The sequence below is a fragment of the Pseudochaenichthys georgianus genome, chromosome 13 (assembly GCF_902827115.2).
Source record: "Pseudochaenichthys georgianus chromosome 13, fPseGeo1.2, whole genome shotgun sequence".
Lineage (NCBI taxonomy): Eukaryota > Metazoa > Chordata > Actinopteri > Perciformes > Channichthyidae > Pseudochaenichthys > Pseudochaenichthys georgianus.
The window spans coordinates 8774246-8798007 of record NC_047515.1 but is presented as its reverse complement, the minus strand read 5'-3'; the positions used below and the strand labels follow the sequence as shown (position 1 = coordinate 8798007).

At 42.8% G+C, this 23762-nt stretch overlaps 1 protein-coding gene across 1 annotated transcript; it reads left to right on the top strand.

Annotated features, from left to right (window-relative positions):
* The first annotated feature begins 652 nt into the window (after positions 1-652).
* ppm1da (protein phosphatase, Mg2+/Mn2+ dependent, 1Da) lies at positions 653-23574 on the top strand. The gene is made up of 6 exons (XM_034097971.2): positions 653-1343; positions 2256-2484; positions 3980-4104; positions 4552-4730; positions 17620-17844; positions 18329-23574. The coding sequence occupies exons 1-6, from the start codon at positions 818-820 to the stop codon at positions 18698-18700; spliced, it is 1656 nt and encodes a 551-aa protein (XP_033953862.1). The 5' UTR covers positions 653-817; the 3' UTR covers positions 18701-23574.
* Positions 23575-23762: the final 188 nt, after the last annotated feature.

Below are 23762 nucleotides of genomic sequence, written 5' to 3'. Positions count from 1 at the left end.
TGTGACGTTTCACTCAGAGGTCAAGGAATAGACGATAGGGTTAGAACTTAGGAGCTGATCTTTGGACTATTCGACTGCAGCCCATCCTTCGATGAAATCCTCAGACACTCGCCCCGCCCCCTTACTGTGTATCGCTCACTGATTGGACGAGGCAATGCATGCACTGATCTGATGCTTCTTGACATGAGAGCAGTTTCCCAGCAGAGTGAAGAAAATACATGAACCTCACGGGACTCACTCCTCAGTTTATACTGTGTTTTATTTCAATTAATGTATCATTTAGTTACAAATATATGATATATCTGAACAACAAAGTGGTCAAAAATCATTTTCTTCATTTATTGGAAACATTTTCATGATCGCTTTTTTCGTTTAGCCTATAGCCTACATTTTAAGAATGGCATTTATCTTTTTAGAGAATGAGTTCTTATTTGATTTTATTTTTGTTGGGTCTACAACAGATGATACAAATGTTTGTGTCAGTAAATGTGTACTAACAGAGGCGGGGGGGTGTGTGGAAATAACGGGGACAGAGCTGGCTGCTGTCAGACGATCAGCTGTGCAGCGTCATCACAAACGGACGTCGCTTCACGTGTGCTTCTCGTGGTTTCCTCCTTAGTGGGAGGGACTAGTCGCAGGGAAACGACGCAAGTGAGGGACGCAAGGAATCCATTTAACCGAAGTGAGAAGGGCCCATGAGCATGCCTACTACACTCGGATATAAACAAAGGCAGGACGCATAGCTGCAATAAACTACACTCTCTTAGTATTTTACATGTAAACAGTACTGGGAAATTGGAAACCGACTTATCTAAAGATGGAAAACGGGTTATTGATGCGAGTGAGTGTTTTTACCGACCAAGGAGGCAGGAAATACATGGAAGATGTGACCGAGGTCATAGTAGAGCCCAAGCCGGGTGAAGACGAACAGAGCCCGGGAGAGGCAGAAGACATCAATGGGGGAGACTTTATGGTCAGTTCTCCGGCTAAGGACACGCATCAGCACCGGACTGATGAACCAGACACCCCCCCACCGGTTTCAGATGCAACGTGTGAAACTGTGCATACGACAGACCAATGTGTGTTATTGGAAACATCTTTACCAGGAGGTCAAAGCCCGCCGCGGGCTGAGCAGAGCCCCTCTGGTCCGTCCCGCCGCTCCGTGGCGTTCTTCGCGGTGTTCGATGGGCATGGAGGCCGCGAGGCAGCGCAGTTTGCACGGGACTATCTTTGGGAGTCCCTGAAGAGACAGCGGGGCTTCTGGTCCGACTGTGACCAGGAGGTCTGCTCTGCAATACGCAAAGGATTCGTAGCTTGTCACCATGCTATGTGGAAAAAACTACGTAAGTGTAATAACACTGTACTGTGTCGTCAAATAACGTTATCAACTTTCAATACCGTCCATTGTTATGTTCCTCTCCCTCTGCGTGAGTAGCATGAACATCACAAACCTCACAACAGGACTGTGGCCTAACGTTAGCACATCAGAAAGTTTTATGGCTACATCTTCGTAGAGCTTGCCCCTACGAAAGCCGAACAAGGAGACTCAATGGGCTCAGTCAAGTCTTTGATTGTCTTTAAAAATAATAATAAAATAGGCTGACCTAGACCAATTGCAACTACGTTTAGCCTTAGTTTATTTTGCTTTTTAAATATACATTATTAATTGGTTTAACAGTTGAGCCAAGCGTTGGCATTGGCCACCGGGTTCAAAGACAAAACCTGCCCCATGTACGAATCTTTATATATACAGTCTATGGTACGAATTCAGAAGTCTGTTCACAAGTTAGTAAAGTAGTCAAGCAATATTCTATTGTTTTTTAGGATTGTAAAACGTGTGCTGTTATAGCTATATTTTGTTACGGTTAATGTTTCGTTATTACCCATTAAATAACTTATTGAATCGTAAATTAGCCAGTGTGTGCTATAACATAGAGACACAGGCTGTCTCCCTGGATATGCCTGGGCATGTCAGCTGTTCAACAGCTGGTCAAATAAGGTGTGTACGCACAGTGTCTCAAAAGCGCATGTCAGTAACACTGATTACATCGGAAAGACTTGCTCCACGACATACTTCAATGTTGTCATCAGGCCAATTAATCAAACACTCAATGATAGAGATTAGCCATAGATAAATACAAAAAATGCTGTGCTGTTATTTGTGGTGCAGTGTAACCCAGGGAAATAAGAAGTGAGCCGTTTATTTGCAGTAAAGGTCAACATTAACAACAATGTTCTACATTTAATCTTCTCAGCTGAATGGCCAAAGACGCTCACAGGCCTTCCCAGCACATCGGGCACCACAGCCAGCGTCGTGGTCATCCGAGGGAACCGCATGTATGTGGCCCATGTTGGGGATTCAGCAGTGGTTTTAGGGGTCCAGGATGACCCCTCAGTCCCATTCATCAGAGCTGTGGAAGTCACACAAGACCACAAACCTGAACTACCAAGAGAGAGGGAGCGTATTGAAGGTCTGGGAGGAAGGTAAGACTTAACCCACAACACATCCTGTCTCTTCATTATTTTAAAACTAGCGCAGTGCCTGCTCTGTATGTACTTGCATTGCTGCTTTTTGGGTTTGGGTTTCAAAACAAGTCTATTTGTGCTGCACAAACTTATGTTAGAAGCACTACAGTCAAATTGTTATGCGTGCAAAAGCTCCTATAATCATTTTAGAGCTCCAATAAAGGCAAAGCCCTGTTAAATGTATAATGATAAAGTCACATATAACAGCACTTATGCTGTTATGGATGGTCATGCAACATATCCAACACACACACACACACACACACACACACACACACACACACACACACACACACACACACACACACACACACACACACACACACACACACACACACACGCACGCACGCACGCACACACACACACACACACACATGTTTCTACAATGTGTGATGACACTCAGGATTGTGATGTGTATCTATTTGCAATCTTATGGCTGGGAGCTGTAGGGTCGCCGGTTCAAGTCCCAGACCAGACCTAAATATGGACTGTGGACTGCTACTTGGAGAGGTCCCATTTCACCTCCTGCCCTGCCGTGGTGCCCTTGAGCAAGGCACCGGACACCCCCCCCCCCCCCCCCATTGCTCCCCGGGTGCTGTACAATAGCTGCCCACTGATCCTATCACTAGACTCCTGGTACTAGGATGGGTTAAAAGCAGAGGACACATTTCACTCTGTGTGCTCTGCGTGTGTGACCATTAAAGAGGGTTTCATCCCTCCAATTCTTCTTCTTCTAACCAAAGTCCTGATAAACACAAATACACACGCACACAAACGTCTGTTGTAATGGTATAGTGTTTCTTGTGTAGTGTACTTCCTGCATTCGTAAACTTATTTTCAAGCATGTAATTGCACAGAACACAAAACAATAACATTCTTAAAATCTTGTTGCTAATTGGCTGTAAAGTTAATACACAACATAGCATATGGTTGAAATTCTGCGTAAATGTAACTATATCTCTTTGACCAGACACACGCTTGTCTAGTAACAGTTTGTTTATTCTCACAACCCCCACCAACCCGGTCCAATCCACAACAAAGAGGCGAAAGAAAGCTTATTTTTTCCACAATAGCAGATAAAATCATGTTATCTGTCTCAAGAAATAAGGTCCTTTATACTGTCTGTGGCATGTCTACTGATAAGATGTTTTTGTATGATAGGTCCCTGGATGGCTTTACAACAAAAATGTTTTGCTTACATTTAATGCAAAATATCCAGCCTTACTATCAGGGTTGAGCTTTTATTTTCTTTGACTTGCTCGGTAGGAAGGACATATTTATATACATTATAATTCATTATATTTATCTCTGTGTGCCTTATTTGATGTTAGCTTAGTCTAATCCATGTAATTGCAGCTTTGCAATAATGTCTAAAGATGCTTTCTGAAATGTTTGAATACCTCATATGTGGCAGCTTACCTCTTCTTCTCCTCCCTCCTCCATCTGCTTTCAGTGTTATCAAGAAATCTGGAGTGAACCGGGTTGTCTGGAAAAGGCCGAGGCTGAGCCACAACGGCCCAGTGCGTAGGAGCACCGTCATCGACAATATCCCATTCTTGGCAGTAGCCCGTGCGTTAGGTAGGAAAATAACAAGCCTCTATTTCGGTGGCCTGAATGAATGCATTTTTTGGGTCATGTTATAGAAAAGTTACAAACTATCAGCACTATAAGTCGTGTTTATAATAATGAGCTAGAGAGCCAGAGGTTTTGAACCCCCAATGGACAATAACAGTTGATCTTTAATGTATTTAAAAGGAAGAATTCAATGAGGAAATTGGGGACTGATAACTTGTGCCAGAGAAAAAAAATGCTATTTTATTAATGATTTCTCATTTATTTGCATTCTTACAAAATGTTTTAAAGCTTTCCATCATACAGTTGTTGAAATGCTCTACAATTTGACACCGACACTTGCTCTTTTTCAATAAGAGGTTTATAGAGGATGTATAGATAAGCAAGCCAGTCCCCATGGACTGAGGGTTAGGTCCAGTGGTGCTTTCAGCTAAGTTTCCTTTTCTGTAACAGGTGATCTGTGGAGCTATGACTTCTACAGTGGGGAATTTGTGGTTTCACCAGAGCCGGACACTAGTGTGATGATCCTTGACCCCAAAAAACACCGCTACATCATCCTGGGCAGCGACGGTCTGTGGAACATGGTGCCACCTCAAGACGCCATCTCCATGTGTCAGAACAACGAGGCAACGGTGAGTGGAGAGCTACAATAGCAAGGTTCAAGGTTCTTTATTTAGTCATACGAACAGCTACAGTGTAGTTATGCCGATGAAAATCTTAGGTCACAGGCTTCTCCAACAGTGCAACACAAAACACTGAAATAGTGAAATAGTGCAATAAGAGTCTATATGCAAGTTATTGGAATATGATATATTAGGTAAATAGATAAATAATTTCTAAGTAGCAGCCAGATGAATATTATGGATGTTGTTTCAATAGTTCAGGTGTTTAGCAGTCTTATTGTCTGTGGAATGAAACTGTCCCTGAATCTGATGGTTTCAGTCCGGATGCTGCGGTACCGCCTGCCAGACGGCAGCAGACAGAACAGTTTGTGGCTGGCGTGATTGGGGTCTTTTATAATCCTGAGGTCTTTCTTCCTGAGCCGCTGGGAGTAAAGGTCCTCCATGGATGGCAGCTCCGTCCTGGTGATGTTCTGTGCAGTTTTCACCACCCTCTGTAAAGCCTTACGATTGAGGGCGATGCAGCTGCCGTACCAGGCCGTGATGCAGCCAGTCAGGATACTCTCTATGGTGCACTTGTAGAAGTTGCAGAGTATCCTGGAGTCCATGTTGAACCTCCTCAGCCTGCGGAGGAAGAAGAGCCGCTGTCGAGCTTTTTTGGTGATGGTGGTGGTGTGAAGAGTCCATGTCAGGTCCTCAGTGATGTGGACACCGAGGAACCTGAAGCTGCTGACTCTCTCCACCGTAGTCCCATTGATGGCGATGGGGGCGTGTCCCTCTCTCTGCTGCTTCCTGTAATCCACAATCAGCTCCTTTGTTTTGCTGACAGTGAGATGGAGGTTGTTATCCTGGCATCAAGATGTCAGGTCTTCGACCTCCTCTCTGTACGCCGTCTCGTTGCCGTCGGTGATCTGGACGATGACGGTCGTGTCGTCAGCAAACATCACGATGGTGTTGGAGCTGTGTATGGCCACGCAGTCGTGAGTGAACAGGGAGTAGAGGAGAGGGCTGAGCACGCAGCCTTGAGGGGCTCCGGTGTTGAGGATCAGGGTGGAGGATGTGATGTTTGTGATGACGTCGTCTGTGGACCTGTTTAGGCAAACTGCAGGGGGTCCAGAGAGTCAGGGAGGGAGGACGTGATGAAGGTTTTGACTAACCGCTCAAAGCACTTCATCATGATGGAGGTGAGTGCCACTGGGCGGTAGTCATTGAGGCTGGTGATTATTGTTGTTTTGGGGACAGGAACGATGGTGGAGTGTTTGAAGCATGTGGGGACTACAGACTGCAGCAGGGACCTGTTGAAGATGTCTGTGAACACCTCTGCCAGCTGAACTGCACACACCCTGAGAACACGGATGCCATGGGATGCCATCAGGTCCAGGAGTCGTCGCGGAGAGACGGAGTGATTCCACGCTTCGGGCTTGGCCTGCTTCCACCGGGCGTGTGCTGCTGTACGGAGGAGGATTTTACCACTGCTGGGGCCTGCTTTCCACCTGTCCTGGTTCTGCTGTTGCAGAGGTCTGCTTTCACCCCGGGGATACCACGGAGGGACCGGAGCGCTTCCACGCTGCTGTTTTCGCCTGTCCTTTACTGCTGTGCTGATTTTGCTCCAGGAACATCGCGGATACTGTGTGCTGGTCTGGGAAAATGGCCCATATCGGGATTCTGCTGTGCCTGTTAACTGTTTTGGACTATGAGAAGATCTCTAGTCATTCTGAGAAGTCTACTGGATTCAATTCTGTTCTGCCACCCGCAGTGGGCATCCCCTGCAAAGGTTCGGATGTGTTGCTCAAACAATTACCGGTTGCCTTGTCACAGACAATCTGCTCGACAAAATATGTTTGTCTTTTTTGTTTTCCTGCGATGATGGTTCTTCAGGACTGCTTCTTAAGCTCTAATCACACTCTCGCAGACTTTTCCGGTGTTTCTAAATTAGATGACAATGTATGTGTGTCGTTTAAGAGGAAAAGATGCCTGGTTTTGTTGTTGTTATTACTGTCAGGAAATGTACAACCTAACCCTGGTCCGCCCAGTAGTAGTAGTCAGATCGCTACTCCTGCTGATTTTAAAGCTAGGTCTGGGTTGGGTTTCATCCACTTGAATGTGCGCAGTCTGTTAGGTAAACTAGATTTTGTCCGTATCTGGGCGAGCTCGACTGACGCTGACGTCATTGTTTTATCAGAAACATGGCTAAACAAATCTATTTTGGCCTCTGACATTGCCTTAAATGGTTTTAATGTGTATCGTACTGACCGGCCTAATAAAGGTGGTGGCGTTGCCATTTATGTTAAGAATAAGTTCAGTGTAACCACATTAGTTTCCAAATCGATCAGTAAGCAATTTGAATTTTTAGCCATAAATATAGAAGTGGCAAAGGGGCAACAGGTCATGGTGGTGGGCTGTTACAGACCCCCCTCAGCTGTCAAAGACTCCTTGTCTTCACTAGCAAATCTTTTATCACAACTAGACTACAAGGAAATAGTGCTACTTGGAGATTTTAACTGGGACTGGTTAACTGCAGTGTCAGAGGATTTTAAAAACCTTTGTATCTCTTTAAATGTTACTCAGATTGTTGACAGTCCTACTCACCCTAACATTAAGTCCCCTAATAAATCCTCCCTAATTGATCTCATTTGAACTAATGTTCCCCATAAATATTCATCTGTGGGAGTATTTTCAAATGATCTGAGTGATCTCTGTGTTGTAGCCACAATTAGGGACACTAAGGTCCAAAAGGTTAAACCTCGCATTATCATTAAGAGAGACAAAAAACATTTTGTGGAGCAGGGTTTTGTGCATGATCTGTTTGATTGGGGTAAAATCGATCTGTGTGCTGATGTGGAAACCGCATGGTCTTATTAGGGCCCGAGCACGAGAGTGCTAGGACCCAACGGCGTCTTAGCACGAAGTGCAAGGATACCTATTGTTATTCGTGGTATTATTATTATTATTATTATTATATAATTACGGAATCCTTGTTTTCAGGCCTTTAGGATGCTGAAAAAGTTGTATAATTTTGCACAGACGCCAGGATCGGTGAAAAATTTGATATTTTGGAGTCAATGAGTTCAAATTGTCCAACCTGCTCGCTAGCGCCACCTATTTCAATTCCATTTTGGAAAAATTCACAAAGTCCCACCGTAACTCCGAATGACCTGACATTTTGCAAACATATCCGGGTGGACCTGCTCTACAAATAATCCAATTGGAATCCTTAGCTCCGCCTACTTTCATTTTTTTTAAATTAGCATAATTTTAATAATTCACTTAAATTTCAATTTTTAGTTTATCAACACCAAACTTCGTATACAGTATCGCCTGAGGGTCATACACATTACCCTAGGAGATGAGCATGTTCAAACGATAAATATTTCCGCCATGAATTAAAACGTACTCGCAAAAAGGCGGGGCTTAGAATTAAATGCTCCTAATTCATCAACAATGTATCCAAACATCACAGATTTTGGTGGAAACGTTAAATCTGTCTGGGGAAATAGGCACACCAAAGTATTTTCATTTTGGACTATAGGGGGCGCCAAAAACACCACCAATTTATAACTCAAGAGGGGATGGACTAATCTTTTTGTTTTTTATTTACACATACTTTCGGGGCGACTACGAACTTATATTCAAAGTGTCGCAACAAGTGCAGAATGTGGGCGTGGCCTATACATTATTTTTAAATTGCGATAGCATAAAATGAGCTTCGGACGCAAAACTTGGGACACAAGTCAGATCCCAGGACTTTTTCGAAAATGTAAAAAAAAAAAACCGTACATTTTCAAAAAAACTGCTCACTAGCACCCCCTATTGTGTGGTAGTCACATATAGTTTCTCAAAACTTCACGAATTTTGGCACAGACATTTCTCATGGAATTGCGGATATATTTGTACATACATTCCATTAGCCCCGCCCCACAAAAAGTCGGCCATTTTGAAATATGTGCGTTTTTCAGCCATTTTACGCACGTTCTTGCGAACTCCTCCTAGGGGAATGATCGGAAAAATTCCAATGCAGGACAGGTTTAGCCCCTATCCCATATGATACTTAATTGAGGAGCACATTTTTGAAAAATTACTCGTGGAGGTCGTAAGCTAACAGCGAATACACCATTGTTGACGATTTACATGTCGCAAATTACTCTAAACTACTCGGATATAGTTATTCCGATATTCACGAAACGCTGTATACATATTGCTATTATGATTGCACACATATTTCAAATTGCCTTTCATTAGCTCCGCCCCCCAGAAAGTCGGCCATTTTGAAAAATGTGCGTTTTTCAGCCATTTTACGCACGTTCTTGCGAACTCCTCCTAGGGGAATGATCGGAAAAATTCCAATGCAGGACAGGTTTAGCCCCTATCCCATACGATACTTAATTGAGGAGCACATTTTTGACAAATTACTCGTGGAGGTCGTAAGCTAACAGCGAATACACCATTTTTGACGATTTACATGTCGCAAATTACTCCAAACCACTCGGATATAGTTATTCCGATATTCACGAAACGCTGTATACATATTGCTATTATGATTGCACACATATTTCAAATTGCCTTCCATTAGCCCCGCCCCCCAGAAAGTCGGCCATTTTGAAAAATGTGTGTTTTTCTGCCATTTTATGCACGTTCTTGCAAACTCCTCCTAGGGGAATGATCGGAAAAATTCCAATGCAGGACAGGTTCAGCCCCTATCCCATATGATACTTAATTGAGGAGCACATTTTTGAAAAATTACTCGTGGAGGTCGTAAGCTAACAGCGAATACACCATTTTTGACGATTTACATGTCACAAATTCATCCAAACTACTACATTTCCATTTTTGGAAACCTTTACAAAGTGGCACCGTAACTCAGAATTATCTGAAATTTTGCCCACTTATTCGGGTGGACCTACTCTACATATTATGTCCTGGAACCCGAAAGCTCCACCTCCTTCATTTTTTTTTAAGTACCATAATGTTAAAAACAGTGAAATATTCACTTAAATTTCAAATTTTGGTTTTTCAACACCAAACTCAGTATACAGTATCGCCGGAGGGTCAGACACATTATCGTAGGGAATGAGCATGTTCAGTCGATAAATGTGGCCGTCAGTACTCTAAACGTGTTCGCAAAAAGGCGGGGCTTAGATAGAAATGCTCATAATTCATCAACAATGTACCAAAAACACACACATTTTGGTGGTAAGGTTCAGTCTGTATTGGGGAATAAGCACAAAAAGTAATATCCATTTTGGACTATAGGGGGCGCCACAAACATGACAAATGTATAACTCATGAAATGATGGACGAAATCTTTTTTTTATTTTATTAGACATACTCTGGGGATGAGTATGGACTTATATTGAAAGTGTCACAACGAATGACAATTGTGGGCGTGGCCTGTACTTTTTTTTTTTATGACGATGTGCTTAAATGTGTTTCGGTACGCAAAACTTGGGACACGCATCACAGCCCATGACCTTTTCAAGAATGTAAAAAAACCCCGTAATATTTCAAAAATACTGCTCACTAGCGCCCCCTATTGTGTGGTAGTCACATATAACTCTCAGAACTTCACGAATTTGAGCACAGACATTACTCATGGAATTGCGGACATATTTGTAGATACATTCCATTAGCCCCGCCCCCCAAAAAGTCGGCCATTTTGAAAAATGTGCGTTTTTCAGCCATTTTACGCACGTTCTTGCGAACTCGTAAGCTAACAGCGAATACACCATTTTTGACGATTTACATGTCGCAAATTACTCTAAACTACTCAGATATAATTATTCCGATATTCACGAAACGCTGTATACATATTGCTATTATGATTGCACACATATTTCAGATTGCCTTCCATTAGCTCCGCCCCCCAGAAAGTCGGCAATTTTGAAAAATGTGCGTTTTTCAGCCATTTTACGCACGTTCTTGCGAACTCCTCATAGGGGAATGATCGGAAAAATTCCAATGCAGGACAGGTTCAGCCCCTATCCAATATGATACTTAATTGAGGAGCACATTTTTGAAAAATTACTCGTGGAGGTCGTAAGCTTACAGCGAATACACCATTTTTGACGATTTACATGTCGCAAATTACTCTAAACTACTCGGATATAGTTATCCGAGTACATTTTAGCAAAGTCCTCCTAGGGAAATGTTCCAAAAAATTCCAATCCAGCACAAATTCTGCCCATATCCAATGTGATGCTAAATTGTGAAGAAATTAGTTGCTAGCTGAATCGAGGACCTCGTAAGCTAACGGAGAATATACCTTTTTGGACCATTTATATGTCAGATAAGCTACTGAAACCTGCCTGTCTGCCTCGCACATCAACGCTCACAAACACACAGACACACCTACACGTTCTACAACACACACCTACACGTTCTACAACAAACACAAACAGCTCCTAAAGCATATAATAAATATAAATATTAGGCTACAGCCCTTGTATTTATTAAGTGAAGCACCATATGGTTTCATGAAAAATCTCCTAAAGCCTACAAATAAACACACCCCCCCTCCCCCACACAAACACTTTCTCTGTCTATAAGGCTTACAGTTACTTTGTTCAATCATGCTTTAGCAACCATGTCTTTATTATGATCTCTTGTTTTCTCTGTGATTACCACAATTCTGGAGAAATGGATCTGCTGGGGAACGACCCTTACTTTGAAAAGTGCACGGCAAATCAGAAGGACAGAGCTGCCACCTGAGGTGCTGGATAAAGCAAGCCTGAACAGCGCTCAGGAACATCATCCACCCAAACCTCCACTGACTACAGTACAGACGTATGAGTGTAGACGTGTAGAGCTCATCACTGCTGTCACTTCAGCCTTACATACTTTTACTTATAATTAAAACATTACATCTGTGTGCCATATAGTACTTGTCATTTTGCATATACTGTATATACTTATTACATTGTCTTTATTTGAAATACTGTCTACACTTAATCTACAACTTCTCTCATATTATTGAATCTACATTGTGGTTGTTATATATTTATCTGTTATCTTGCACTTCTTTGCGTCTTAGGTTTACATTTTAATTGTTGCTGTGACGGACTGCGGAGCTGAGCAAAACACACACTAACAGTTAGACCAAACACACTTAGCTATTCCATCTACCTCTGGAACTAGCTAAACTAGTTATAAATATGTTTATTCTTCACTGTCGGCATATCGCTACCTGGTTGATGCAGGAAAAATGGTACCAACGCAGTTGGCGCACATGCCTAAGATTTCCTGGTCAGAAACAAAGGAACGCAAAGTCAGGTAAACAATTTAGAGGGATGACAAACGGCTCATTTCGGAGGACTGAGGGGGGGGACCAGCAACCCTCCCGACAGGCGCACGGACGCGAGGGCCCGCTCATCACTGCGCGCACAAGTGCGACCGCAGTTTACATTTTTATCTTGGTTTTATGGAGATCATTGATAGACATGCACCCCTGCGTAAATTTAGAGTTAAGGGACGAGACAATCCTTGGTTTTCTGCTGAACTGTCCAGTCTCCTTCATGAGAGAAACAAGGCCTGGGCAAAGGCTAGGCAATCAGGCTCAGAGGTAGAATGGCTGCGTTTTAGGCAGCTAAGGAATAGCTTCACTTCAAATGTCAAAAGTGCAAAGTCGAAGTACTATTTGTCAGTTACCACAGAAAACCTAAATAATCCTAGGAAATGTTGGAAAGCCATAAAATCGATATCCACCGGTGAGATCCGTAATGAGCTAACTCCGTGCCTTACCACAGCATCTGGCTCTATATCGGACAGGGCCACTATGCTAAATTGCTTTAATGAGCATTTTGTGTCCTGCGGTTCTATGTTTGATTCTGTTTCTAACTCTGCTTCTGTGAACACCCCAATCCGTGACTCTGAACAATGTGGTCTGGAAAACCCTGTTTTACTCCTTTTACTGTCAATGTTGTTCATGAAGCATTATCTAAGCTAGATCCTAAGAAACCGGCTGGCCCGGACAACTTAGAACCTTTCTTTTTAAAGATAGCTGCAGATTGTATTGCTCTTCCTCTCACTACTCTTTTTAACCTCTCCCTCAGCTCAAACACAATTCCAAAAGTATGGAAGTCTGCTTATGTCCTGCCTTTACTGAAAGGAGGGGAGGCAACTATTTTAAATAAGTATAGGCCAATCTCTAAATTGTCAGTTCTGGCGAAGGTTCTTGAACGCCTAGTGAGGTAAAGGAGTTTTTATGTAAAAATGATATTCTGTCTAAACATCAGTCAGGCTTCAGAAAGCAACATAGCACCATCACTGCGACAATGAAAGTGGTGAATGACATTACGAGTATTTTAGATAATAAGCAGAGTTGTGCAGCTCTGTTTATTGACCTTTCCAAAGCGTTTGATACCGTCGATCATCGCATCTTAAAGCAGAGGCTACTCAGTATTGGCATATCCAGCCATGCAGTGGGGTGGTTTGTGAACTACCTCTCTGAAAGGTCCCAATGTGTTCACTTTGATGGGCTGTCTTCTGAGTGGTTAAACATTGCTAATGGTGTTCCTCAAGGTTCTGTTTTAGGTCCACTTTTATTCTCCATATATATCAACAGTTTAGGTGAAAATGTGGATGAAGCTACTTTACATTTTTATGCGGACGATACCGTGATGTACTGTGCAGGTCCCTCCATTAAGGAGGCTGGTGTTAAATTACAGGCTGTTTTTAACATTATACAGACTCAGCTCGCTGAACTTAAGCTTCTTTTAAATGTTGATAAAACCAAGGTAATGCTATTTTCAAAAGCTAAAAAGACACCAGAGCCTGTTTTGGATATTGTTACTATGCAAGGACAAGTACTTGAAGTGGTTACCTGTTATAAATACCTTGGTATCTGGCTTGATGATTGTCTTACTTTTAAACTTCATGTCAATAATCTGCTTAAAAAGCTGAGGGTTAGGCTAGGTTTCTTTTTCAGAAACAAGTCCTGTTTCTCGCTTGAGGCCAGGAAAAGGCTAGTCACTGTGACCTTTTTACCTGTGCTGGACTATGGTGACTTGTTTTATATGAATGCACCTGCCTATTGCCTGAACAAGTTAGATGCCGCCTATCACAGCGCACGGAGATTTGTTACAAATTGTAAAGCACTTACTCATCACTGTACCCTGTATGCCAAGGCAGGTCTGCCATCACTTACTGTAAAGAGGCTCAGTCATTGGTACACGTTTATTTATAAAGCTTTGTTGGGTAAACTCCCGTATTATATCTACTCTCTGATAACACAGAGAGTTGCAAGCAGCTATTGTCTGAGATCACATGATGTAGTCTTGTTAGATGTGCCAAGAGCAAGGACTGTCTTAGGTAAGACAGCTTTTATGTGCGCAGCTCCACTTGCTTGGAACAATCTTCAGCAAGAATTGAAACTGAGCAATCTCATTCCTCTGCATGTTTTTAAAGCTAGGCTAAATGAAATGCTTGCTGATACAATGGGCACTTGTAAATGTCTATAACTATGTATCCTGTAAATATAATGTATAATGTCCTTTTATTGTTTTATGTTTCATGTGGAACCTATATGCTGCAGGTCTCCCTTGAAAAAGAGATCTATGATCTCAATGGGACCAATCTGGTTAAAGGTTTGAAATGAAATGAAATGAAAAAGGAGCCTTGTGTGGGTTAACCCTTTTAAAGGATTTGCACACATCTGCCCTGTTTAAAACAAAAGGGCAGGGCTCCTGATCCTTCTCTACACCCCCCGTCTGGCTGCTCTCGAAGCGAGCAAAAAAACTGTTCAGCTCATCTGGGAGAGATGCGCACGCAGACACTCCTGCAGCACCCCCCGCTGCTCCTCTGTAGTTTGTTATTGTTCTTAGTCCCGCCCACATGTTACGGGTGTTACAGCCTTTTCAAGTCAGATTCCACCTTCTCTTTGTGCTGTCTCTTTGCACTCAAATCAAATCAAGTTTTATTTATATAGCACATTTTTTAACGATTTTTGGTCGTGCCAAAGTGCTGTACATATAATAATAAAAAATACCCTACAGTAAAGACACTTTTCAGCAAATACAACAGCACAGTTTGTGCAGAATATCAGTATGAGAAAACGACACCCTCTGTCCTTAGACCCTCACATCGTACAAGGAAAAACTTCCTGAGAAAAACCCACAGTTTAAGGGGAAAATGGGAGAAACCTCAGGGTGAGCAACATAGGAGGGATCCCTCTCCCAGGACAGTCAGACGTGCAATAGATGCCGTGTGTAAATCGAAGAGATAATACATTTTAGAGCCTAGGTAGACCGAATGTTTGGAAATGCATGTGAAGATGAATCCACGAAGATGTCAAAAATAATCCTGTGGGAGCCATCAGGGAAGCAGCATTACGAGACCCAGTCAGGACCGCAGAGACAGGCCCAGCCACGACCCGAAGTCCACGACTTAATCCAGAACTCAGGATAGAGGATCCAGGGCACAGGACCACAGCAAGAGGATCAGCCTCGACTTTTGAGCCTGGTCTTGGGCACTATCAACAGCAGCTGATCAGCCGACCTTAAGGCTCTGGCTGGGGTGTAGCGATGGGGGAGTTCGGCTATATAGGCCGGAGCCAGCCCATTTAGGGCTTTGAAAACAAATAAAAGGATTTTAAAATATATTCTGAACCGAACTGGAAGCCAGTGCAATGAGGCCAGAATTGGGGTGATGTGGTCACACTTTTTATGGCCAGTGAGCAGACGTGCTGCTGCGTTCTGAACTAGCTGCAGGCGTCTAATTGAGGCCTGGTCCATACCCACATACAGAGCGTTGCAGTAATCCAGTCTCGAGGTAACAAAGGCATTAATAACCCTATGGTCCACAGTGTCAAAGGCAGCACCAGGACAGCTGGGCTACCTGAGTTGGCGGCTAGGAGCAGATCATTAAAAACTCTTAAAAGGGCTGTTTCAGTGCTCTGCATAGGTTTGAAGCCAGACTGAAACTTTTCGTGGATCCCATGCGTGGTTAAGAATGACTGTAGTTGGACAAAGACTACTCGCTCCAGGGCTTTAGATAAAAAAGGTAGCTGGGAGATGGGCCTAAAATTTGCGAGAATGGAGGGGTCGAGATTTTTCTTAAGTAGTGGCTGCACCACGGCATGTTTGAAGGCAGCTGGGACACATCCTGAGCTAATATACCTCATTCACACCAACGGTGTTTCAGGGCCGGTTCGGAGCTGGAGCTTGAAAAGCACCAGGTTTTCCTCTTCACACCGCAGCGGAGGAGCCTCTTAGCTCCGCAATCCGGTTCGTTTCAAGCACCAAAAAATTGTCCGGCCAGAGCAAAAGCACCGCATACGTCACGCTTACGTCGAGGCGAGGGCAGGGGCAGAGACAGATCAACTCCTGAACAACAACAAAAAGCCCGCGTTTTATCCAGTTTGTACACAACGATGGAGAAACTTAACAAGAGTTTCAGTGTTTCTGCCATAGACTGTATAGGTTTCTGCTCATGGTGAAGCAACGTGTCTGCGTGTTAAGGTGGAACCTGAGCATTCACGTTTATCACCTCTCATTATAACTCATTATAAATCTATAAAACTATAAATATTAAACTTTACTTCACGTGTTCATTTGAGAACAGCTGTTACATACCTGGGTGAAGGTTACGCAAACGGTACGTCATGACGCAAACGATGACGCAATGACGCATTACCAGTCGGACTCTGGGCGGTGTGAAAAGAGCCAGAGCTAAACCGAAGAACTGGTTCTGAACCTGAAAAGCTCTGGCACGGAGCTTGAACCGGAGTTGCGTTGGTGTGAATGAGGTAATAGAGGTGTTTACAAGCAATAAAACACTTGCTCCAACTGATTCGAAAACATCTCTGAGAAGGCGAGAGGGAATGCTGTCTGAGGTGCAGTTTGTCAGCCGCAGGTGCTTGACTACATCCGAGAGAGAAGAGAGGGATACAGGCTCAAAATGCTGATAGCTCTCCGGAGTTCATACCTAGATTTCCTGAACTCCTCCAAATCTCCAGCTCTGTGCGCGATAGTGCGCACTTTTAGTTTGCCACGCAACTCGCCGTTTATCCAGGGCTTTTGATTCGGGAATGCTCGTACAAAAACCTTCGGTACCACGTCATCGATGCATTTCCCAATGTAGCAGATGACCGTGTGTATGTTGATGTTGTTGTCCTCAAACACACTCCACTCCGTAGATGCAAAGCAATCCTGCAGTGCTGAATCTGACTCCTCACTCCATCGCTGTAGTGTCCTTGTTACCGGTCTGTCCCTTTTTAAGTTTCTGCTTGTAAGCAGGCAGCAGCAGCAGTGAGATGTGGTCTGATTTGTCGAAGGAAGGGCGAGGGAGAGCCTTATATCCATATCGAGAAGGGGAATAAACACGGTCCAGTATGTTTCCCCCGCGCGTCGGGCAGCTGAAGTGTTGGTAGTACTTCGGCAGGACCTTCTTCATGTTAGCGGTGTTGAAATACCCGGCCACAAAGAACGCCGCCTCTGGCCGTGAAGTCTCGGTCTTGTCGATAAACCCAAACAGCTGATCGAGTGCTGTGTTTTTGTCGACTAGCGGCGGAATATACTGCTGTAATCACAACAGATGTAAATTCTCTCGGCAGGTGAAAAGCCCGGCATGTGATCATGAGGTCCTCTAAATGAGCGGAACAGTCCGAAAGAAATAATCCTCACATCTGTGCACCAGTTATTATTAATCATGACGCACACACCACCTCCTTTACTTTTCCCAGAATTAACTGTCCGGTCCTGGTGAAAAATAGGACTTGTTTGTGTAAAGAGTAGGATGCTCTTAATCTGATATAATTTTGCAACATCATTGATGGATGGCTTCCTAGACTAACTTCCTAAAATGTTGTAGCCAATGGAAAGAGAACATAATCAGAAGGCCATTTAATGATGTTTGAGTAATGTTGATCTCATAGCAGACTGTATGTGTAACAACATCTTCCATGCGGCAGGCCCCATGTGGTGTATCCAGTGCCCGGCAGCTGGTCAGCCATGCTCTGCTGCGATGGCGTCAACGCATGCTGCGTGCTGACAACACCAGCGCAATCGTGATCACCCTGCAGGACCCCGGGAGCTCCCAAGACACACTGCACCATGAGGAGGTGCTGCTTGACCTGGCCAAGGTATCCCAGTGTCCTCCCACCTCCATGTCCCGCGCTGGCACTCCTCTCCTTCAAGTAAGCAGGGTTTTACATTTTTGTGATAAATAAATTATCCCGAATTAAAACATTGATGACAAAGAACCCCAAACGTTTTCATAGCACAGTGTGTGATATTGAGACATTATAGAGTGGAACAAGGATCATTTTTATTTTTTGAGCAAAACGTAAAAATATTTTAAGCTTGTTTAAACCACAGACCTTATATATTTTGGCATCAAACCAACCAAGGGAACTGGAATCAATGATTATTCACGGTTTTAGGACTCATTCTTGCACCACTTTATTGGCAAGATAAATCACTGAAACGCTGTCAAAATGTAATTACGAGTTTTAAACACATTATCATGAGTAAGTGTACAAAGGGTCTCGGGTAATAATACACCTCAGTCAGCTCATGTCACTGCAATTTTTATGTCAGGGATTAATCAAAAGTAAGAAGGTGAATTATCCACATTTATGAGCTATGTAGGTAATCATTACTGTTATTTTTACCCTGCAGCGACCTCTAGAGGAAGACACTCCCTCTGCCATGTGTGAGCTCCTCCCTACTTTGGAGCGACAGGACGGACTCTCAGGAAGCAACAGCCTGTATCTCATGAATGTGTCGGGCCCAAGCACCCTCAGTCCACTCTGTCCAAAAAGTAGTTCTGAGGTTCCCAGTCCCACTGACAGGACAGTTGGCGGCAGGACACTCAACAGAAAAAGATTTCTTCAACAATCATCATCATCAAGCCCGTCGGCTAAGAAGGCCCGTCGCAGGACTGCCAAAAGGCTGCCTTTGGTGCAGCACAATGCAGAGAAAAAACAGAAAGAGTCCAGTAATAGCCGCGTTCACACCGCAGTACTTTTTCCCACTTTAGTTCCGATATAGTTCCGAAATGTCGCGTTCACACCAAAAAGACCTTATTCCGGTGTGAACACGATCTGTGTTCATGAGAACTAAAGAGTTCTAACTAAAGAGTTCTCATGAACTAAGTTCTCATGAACCTTTGTGGGAAAAGTACTGCGGTGTGAATGCGCCTCATAGCCGCGTTCACACCGAGTACTTTTCACCCGTACTTTTCGCGTTTAGTTCCGTTAGTACCCATGATGTCGCGTTCACACCAAAAAAATAACTAAGTGCCGGGAACTTTTCACCCCATTTTTAGCGCCTGCTGAGAGCTGGTACTTTCCTGGGGAAAAAAGTACCACAGTTCTGATTGACTGGGCGATTGCAAACCACGCCCCGTAAAACTCTGAAATGTTTTGGAGAGCCGCCATTTTGTTATCCTTGCATTAGCATTATTAGCATTAGCATTAGCCCAGCGCAGAAACGCAGAGAGACTAACTTATAATAATAATAATTAATAATATTAATAATAATAATTAATAATATTAATAATAATAATTAATAATTCCTTACATTTATTATAGCGCTTTTCCAGTGCTCAAAGCGCTTTACAGATACACATTACACATATTTTTTTTATACATCAGTGTGAGAAAAAGTTTTTACAGAGTACTTGTCCATGGACAAGTGAGTTTGGCAATTTACTTGTCCGAATACATTTTTCACTTGTCCAGAATGGACAAAAATGTGGGGCCACTGGAATCTTCTTCTTCGCCATCGTATTTTACATTTTCCCACGGTTTTTACGACACCGCTAACGTAAGTGAGCGGTAAGCTTTTAATGCATCACACATAGGGTTGGGTATCGTTTGGATTTTAACGATTCCGGTTCTGCTTTTCGATTCCGGTTATTTTTGTTTCTCGATTCCGGTTCTTTGAGAGGGTAAAAATAAGTCCCATGACAAACTGGGAGAAAAATATATTTATGAAAACATTAAGTAAAATCTGTATTCCTATTTACAAATCACTTCATACTGTTTAATTTCTTTCGGTTATTGAATACAATTATATAAAAATAATCTCTGCATTGTTTAGTTAGTTCTATGTGGTGCAGTTTGAGAATGTACAGTTGGCCCAGTCTCCTCTGATGTTACACTGCAACCTGCCTGTGAGACAGAGTCCAACCACACATGTCCAACACATAGGACATATAATAATAATAATAATAATAATAATGACACATTAGATGTATAGCCTAGAGGCCTAGCGCTTTTCTACAACTCAAAGACGCTTGCACGCTTACACATGTCCTGCAATCAGGGCCGCTATTATTAATAGAAGTTGTTTATTTGCATTAATTATATTTTAATCTTTTTGAGAATAGTATTTGGCAGGAAATGCAGACTTATTCACCTGTAAACGCATACTGAACGACATACATGCACAACCATTTACCTCACTGCATAAAAAAGTGTTGATAATAATAATAAACAGGAATTATATTTATATTATTATATTAGCCTACTTTGTTTCGAAGAAAAAAAAAAAGATTAACTCCTGTCGGTTCATCTCACAATGTCACTTGGGGCCCCAAGTTGGCCAGGGGCGGCCCTGCCTGCAATACACATGCTGCAGCTGCTCACTGTTTGTAAAAGTAAATAAATAGTATTTCTATTTCTATATTTCTATACCCTGCTTCATAAACAATACTGACATCCCTGTGCTCCTCCGAGTCTGGGGGTCCGGGAATGTGAGGACAGGGCGAGGACACAGACAGGGAGGCTACTTCATAAAGGAAATGGCAGTTAAAAAGCTTAATAACCTTCATTATGTGTTAGAGAAAGAACATAAGAAAGTTTGACAAAGATTAGGCTGTTAAACGGGCAGAAAGACTGTGTGTAGAAAGAGAGAGAAAGACGCTGAGCTGCACCGCGCAGCGATCAGCTGATACGGAGCATAGAGAGAGAGAGCTGCGGTCCGCGGGGCTCGGCCTCGCCTCCTGTCCTCACAACTCTTATTAATCCCGGTACCGGACAATTGTTATTTGTTCCCACCCCGCTCCGCCCCGCCCCCGTCTAACTGTACAGAAAGCGGCGAGATGCATTTCCTTAGGAATCGACAAGCAGAACCGAAACTAACATTTCTAAACGAACAATGGCGGGCACGTACAATTTGCGAATGAGTTCTGCCTTTTGTAAACTGAATGTATCAATAATTTGTCAATAAATCAGGCCGAAAAGCGTCACTTGTCCGCCGGACAAGTCAATTGAAAGATCTACTTGTCCGATATTGTAAATAACACGTCCCGGACGGTGGGACGTGTACTTTTTCGCACACTGTACATGCAATGGTCACTGTCAATGGTCCAATACCCACAGGAGCAAGTTCAGGTGAAGTGTCTTGCCCAAGGACACAACGGCTTTACAGACGCAGCAGCGGCGGGTTTCACCCCTTGATCTGATGATCATTGCACAGCGCACTGCGCCACACCGTCCATCTTCACGCCTCGAAGTCATCGAGGCGCTTTTACAAATACACATTGATATTATACATGTACTGTGGACAATACCCACAGGAGCAAATCCGGGTGAAGTGTCTTGCCCAAGGGCACAACGGCCTGACGCAGTGGCGGGTTTCGAACTGGAGTTCCCCAGCACCCCCCTTGATCTGATGATCAGATGCACAGACCACTGCGCCACCCGTCCCGTACATCAACACAAAATAAAACATGGGAGCGGTGGAGATGAGGAGATGTCGGCGTTCTGGCGATTTACTCGGAAGGCTTCAGTAGAAGCTGCTGGGAGTCCCAGCAGCTTCTACTGAAGCCAGTCCCCGACTCCGGGGACTTCCGGCCGGGGACTTCGGGTGGCAGTATACGCCGTGAAGTTGTTTGCGGCCTGCCAGTAAACCCAAAGCAGAAGAAGAAGAAGTGACGGCGGTTCATTTGTGTAATCTTCCCTCAGGGAACTTATTCCGGTGTGAACGCGTAGTTCCATAGGGAAACTAAGTGCTGGGAACTAAGTACGGCAAAGTACTTGGTGTGAACGCAGCTATTGTCTCACCAATTCTCCAGCAGCATAACCAGACCACAGTGTGTGTGTGCTAAAACACACCGCAGAATTACACATAAACCTGCTGCCTCTCACTGATAACCTTGTCTCAGTGGCATTTCTGTTTCTAATGTTTCTCAAAGTGCAAACCAAGCCTTGCTATAGAGGTTGTGGTAAGACTTGTTCAGCCCTAGTACAATACCTATTTAAAAGCTTAATGTGAGCGCATTTTCACAAGACATTTGGTGTATTTTTATAAAAAACTCCTTCCTGGAAGAGAAGAAAAAAAAGTATGAAGAATAATGATGCTGGTGTGAATATATTGCATGTTATAGAGTGTTGCCTAAGTCAAGCTTTTCATTTAAAGCAAATATATATTTTTTATACGTTCTTTTATCGTTGGATGATATAAGAGCTAAACCTCATCTTCCAACTCCTTGACACTGTCCAAATGCCATTGTGTGCACACCCTGTGTTAAAACATAATTATGTATGTTACTTCTCATTATTTTATGTAATCACTGGAGATGAATCTTGAATATAAACGGAAGGTGCTTCTACAGTCACAAACCAGTAAGCTACTACATTCTGTATATTGATCTATACATATATGTAATAGGTGTTAGTCGCATTTTTTCTTCTTTGAGTGTATGTATTTGACTCATCTTGCCTTGTGAGGTTTTAAAAAAATGAAGGTTGTTTTAGGTTATTGATTGCACAATGCATCTTAATGGATCGATCCACACTTAATCATAATAATGAATTTGTTATGAATTATTGCAATTAGTTTTTTTTAATGTCATCACATCCCCTGAGCCAGCTCCAACCGTTCATACATCAAATAGAGATTTTCTATGTTTCCAATAATGCCTATACAGAAGTTGGTGTTTCTGGTTAATTGCTTTCTCATCCTGGTGTCTCTATAACAAAGATTTCCTTTGCTACTGAGGGACCAACACAACCAGATGTTTACAATCATAATTCATTATTCATTTGTGCTGCCAGAATTCTATTGACGCAGCAATATGGATAGATGTATGCCCCAATAGTAAGAAATGTTCAATTTTAAGCGTATTTGTCCCTACAGATCACTTTGTCACATGATGTTTTGAAAGAGGCTGACTGAGGTTTCTTTAGCATTCAAGCCATTGTCCCTCTCCCATGTAGCAGCTTCAGTTGTATGGTTACTGACGTATGCACACGGCTCATTTTTGAGTAAATACACAATGCATGGACTTTCTAATAGAATATTCTTGCACTATTATTGTGACTTGATTTCCTTGAGAAGAGTGTTTTTTTTTTTTCTATCTCTAAAATGGATGGGATAGGAATGGACAAGGATCTAATATTAGAACACAGCAAATGTAGTATATCTGATGTAAAATAATCGAACATTCTTGACTTGTTAGAAAGGAATTCTCATTAATGTGAGTTTGCAGACACCGGCAGTGCCCTTGTTTGATTCTAATGGTTTTCTTAAAGAATAAAAAGACTCAGATGAGACATTTTCACTGTGAGAGAAAAATGACTATGACAGAAATAGACTTACATGATAATGTTTTTTGATTTAGCTTCCTGCAATTTCTTCCAGGAATTTGTAGCACTATGAATTGGTTGAAACATGTTGCATAAGGAATGATGACGTTTCCTCTGCATATACAGTCTGTTACTACTCATCCTTGTATGAATTTTCTATGTTTATTTTAGATTTCTAATGAATCTAAGTTGACTGATTTACCATGTAGAATAATGACATCCCTAATTCAGATGGTTGTGCTTACAGCCTTAAGTGCATCATGTGTACAGTGTAAATGTGAAAAACACTATGGAAATTAACCTATTTAAATAAAAAATAAGTGAAGTGTGTCCTTCTTGTCAGATTGGAACCCATACCGCTTCAGTAAGGACTCGGAATTCCATGTTTTTTTCATACTATATAGACGCTAAACATGAATGAAACTATCAATTTATGATAAAGTCTGTGCTGAAAACACTGGACTTGTCCTTTAAGTGCCCGGGCCACACGCGGAAGTTTCGTGTGCTCAAACGTCAAA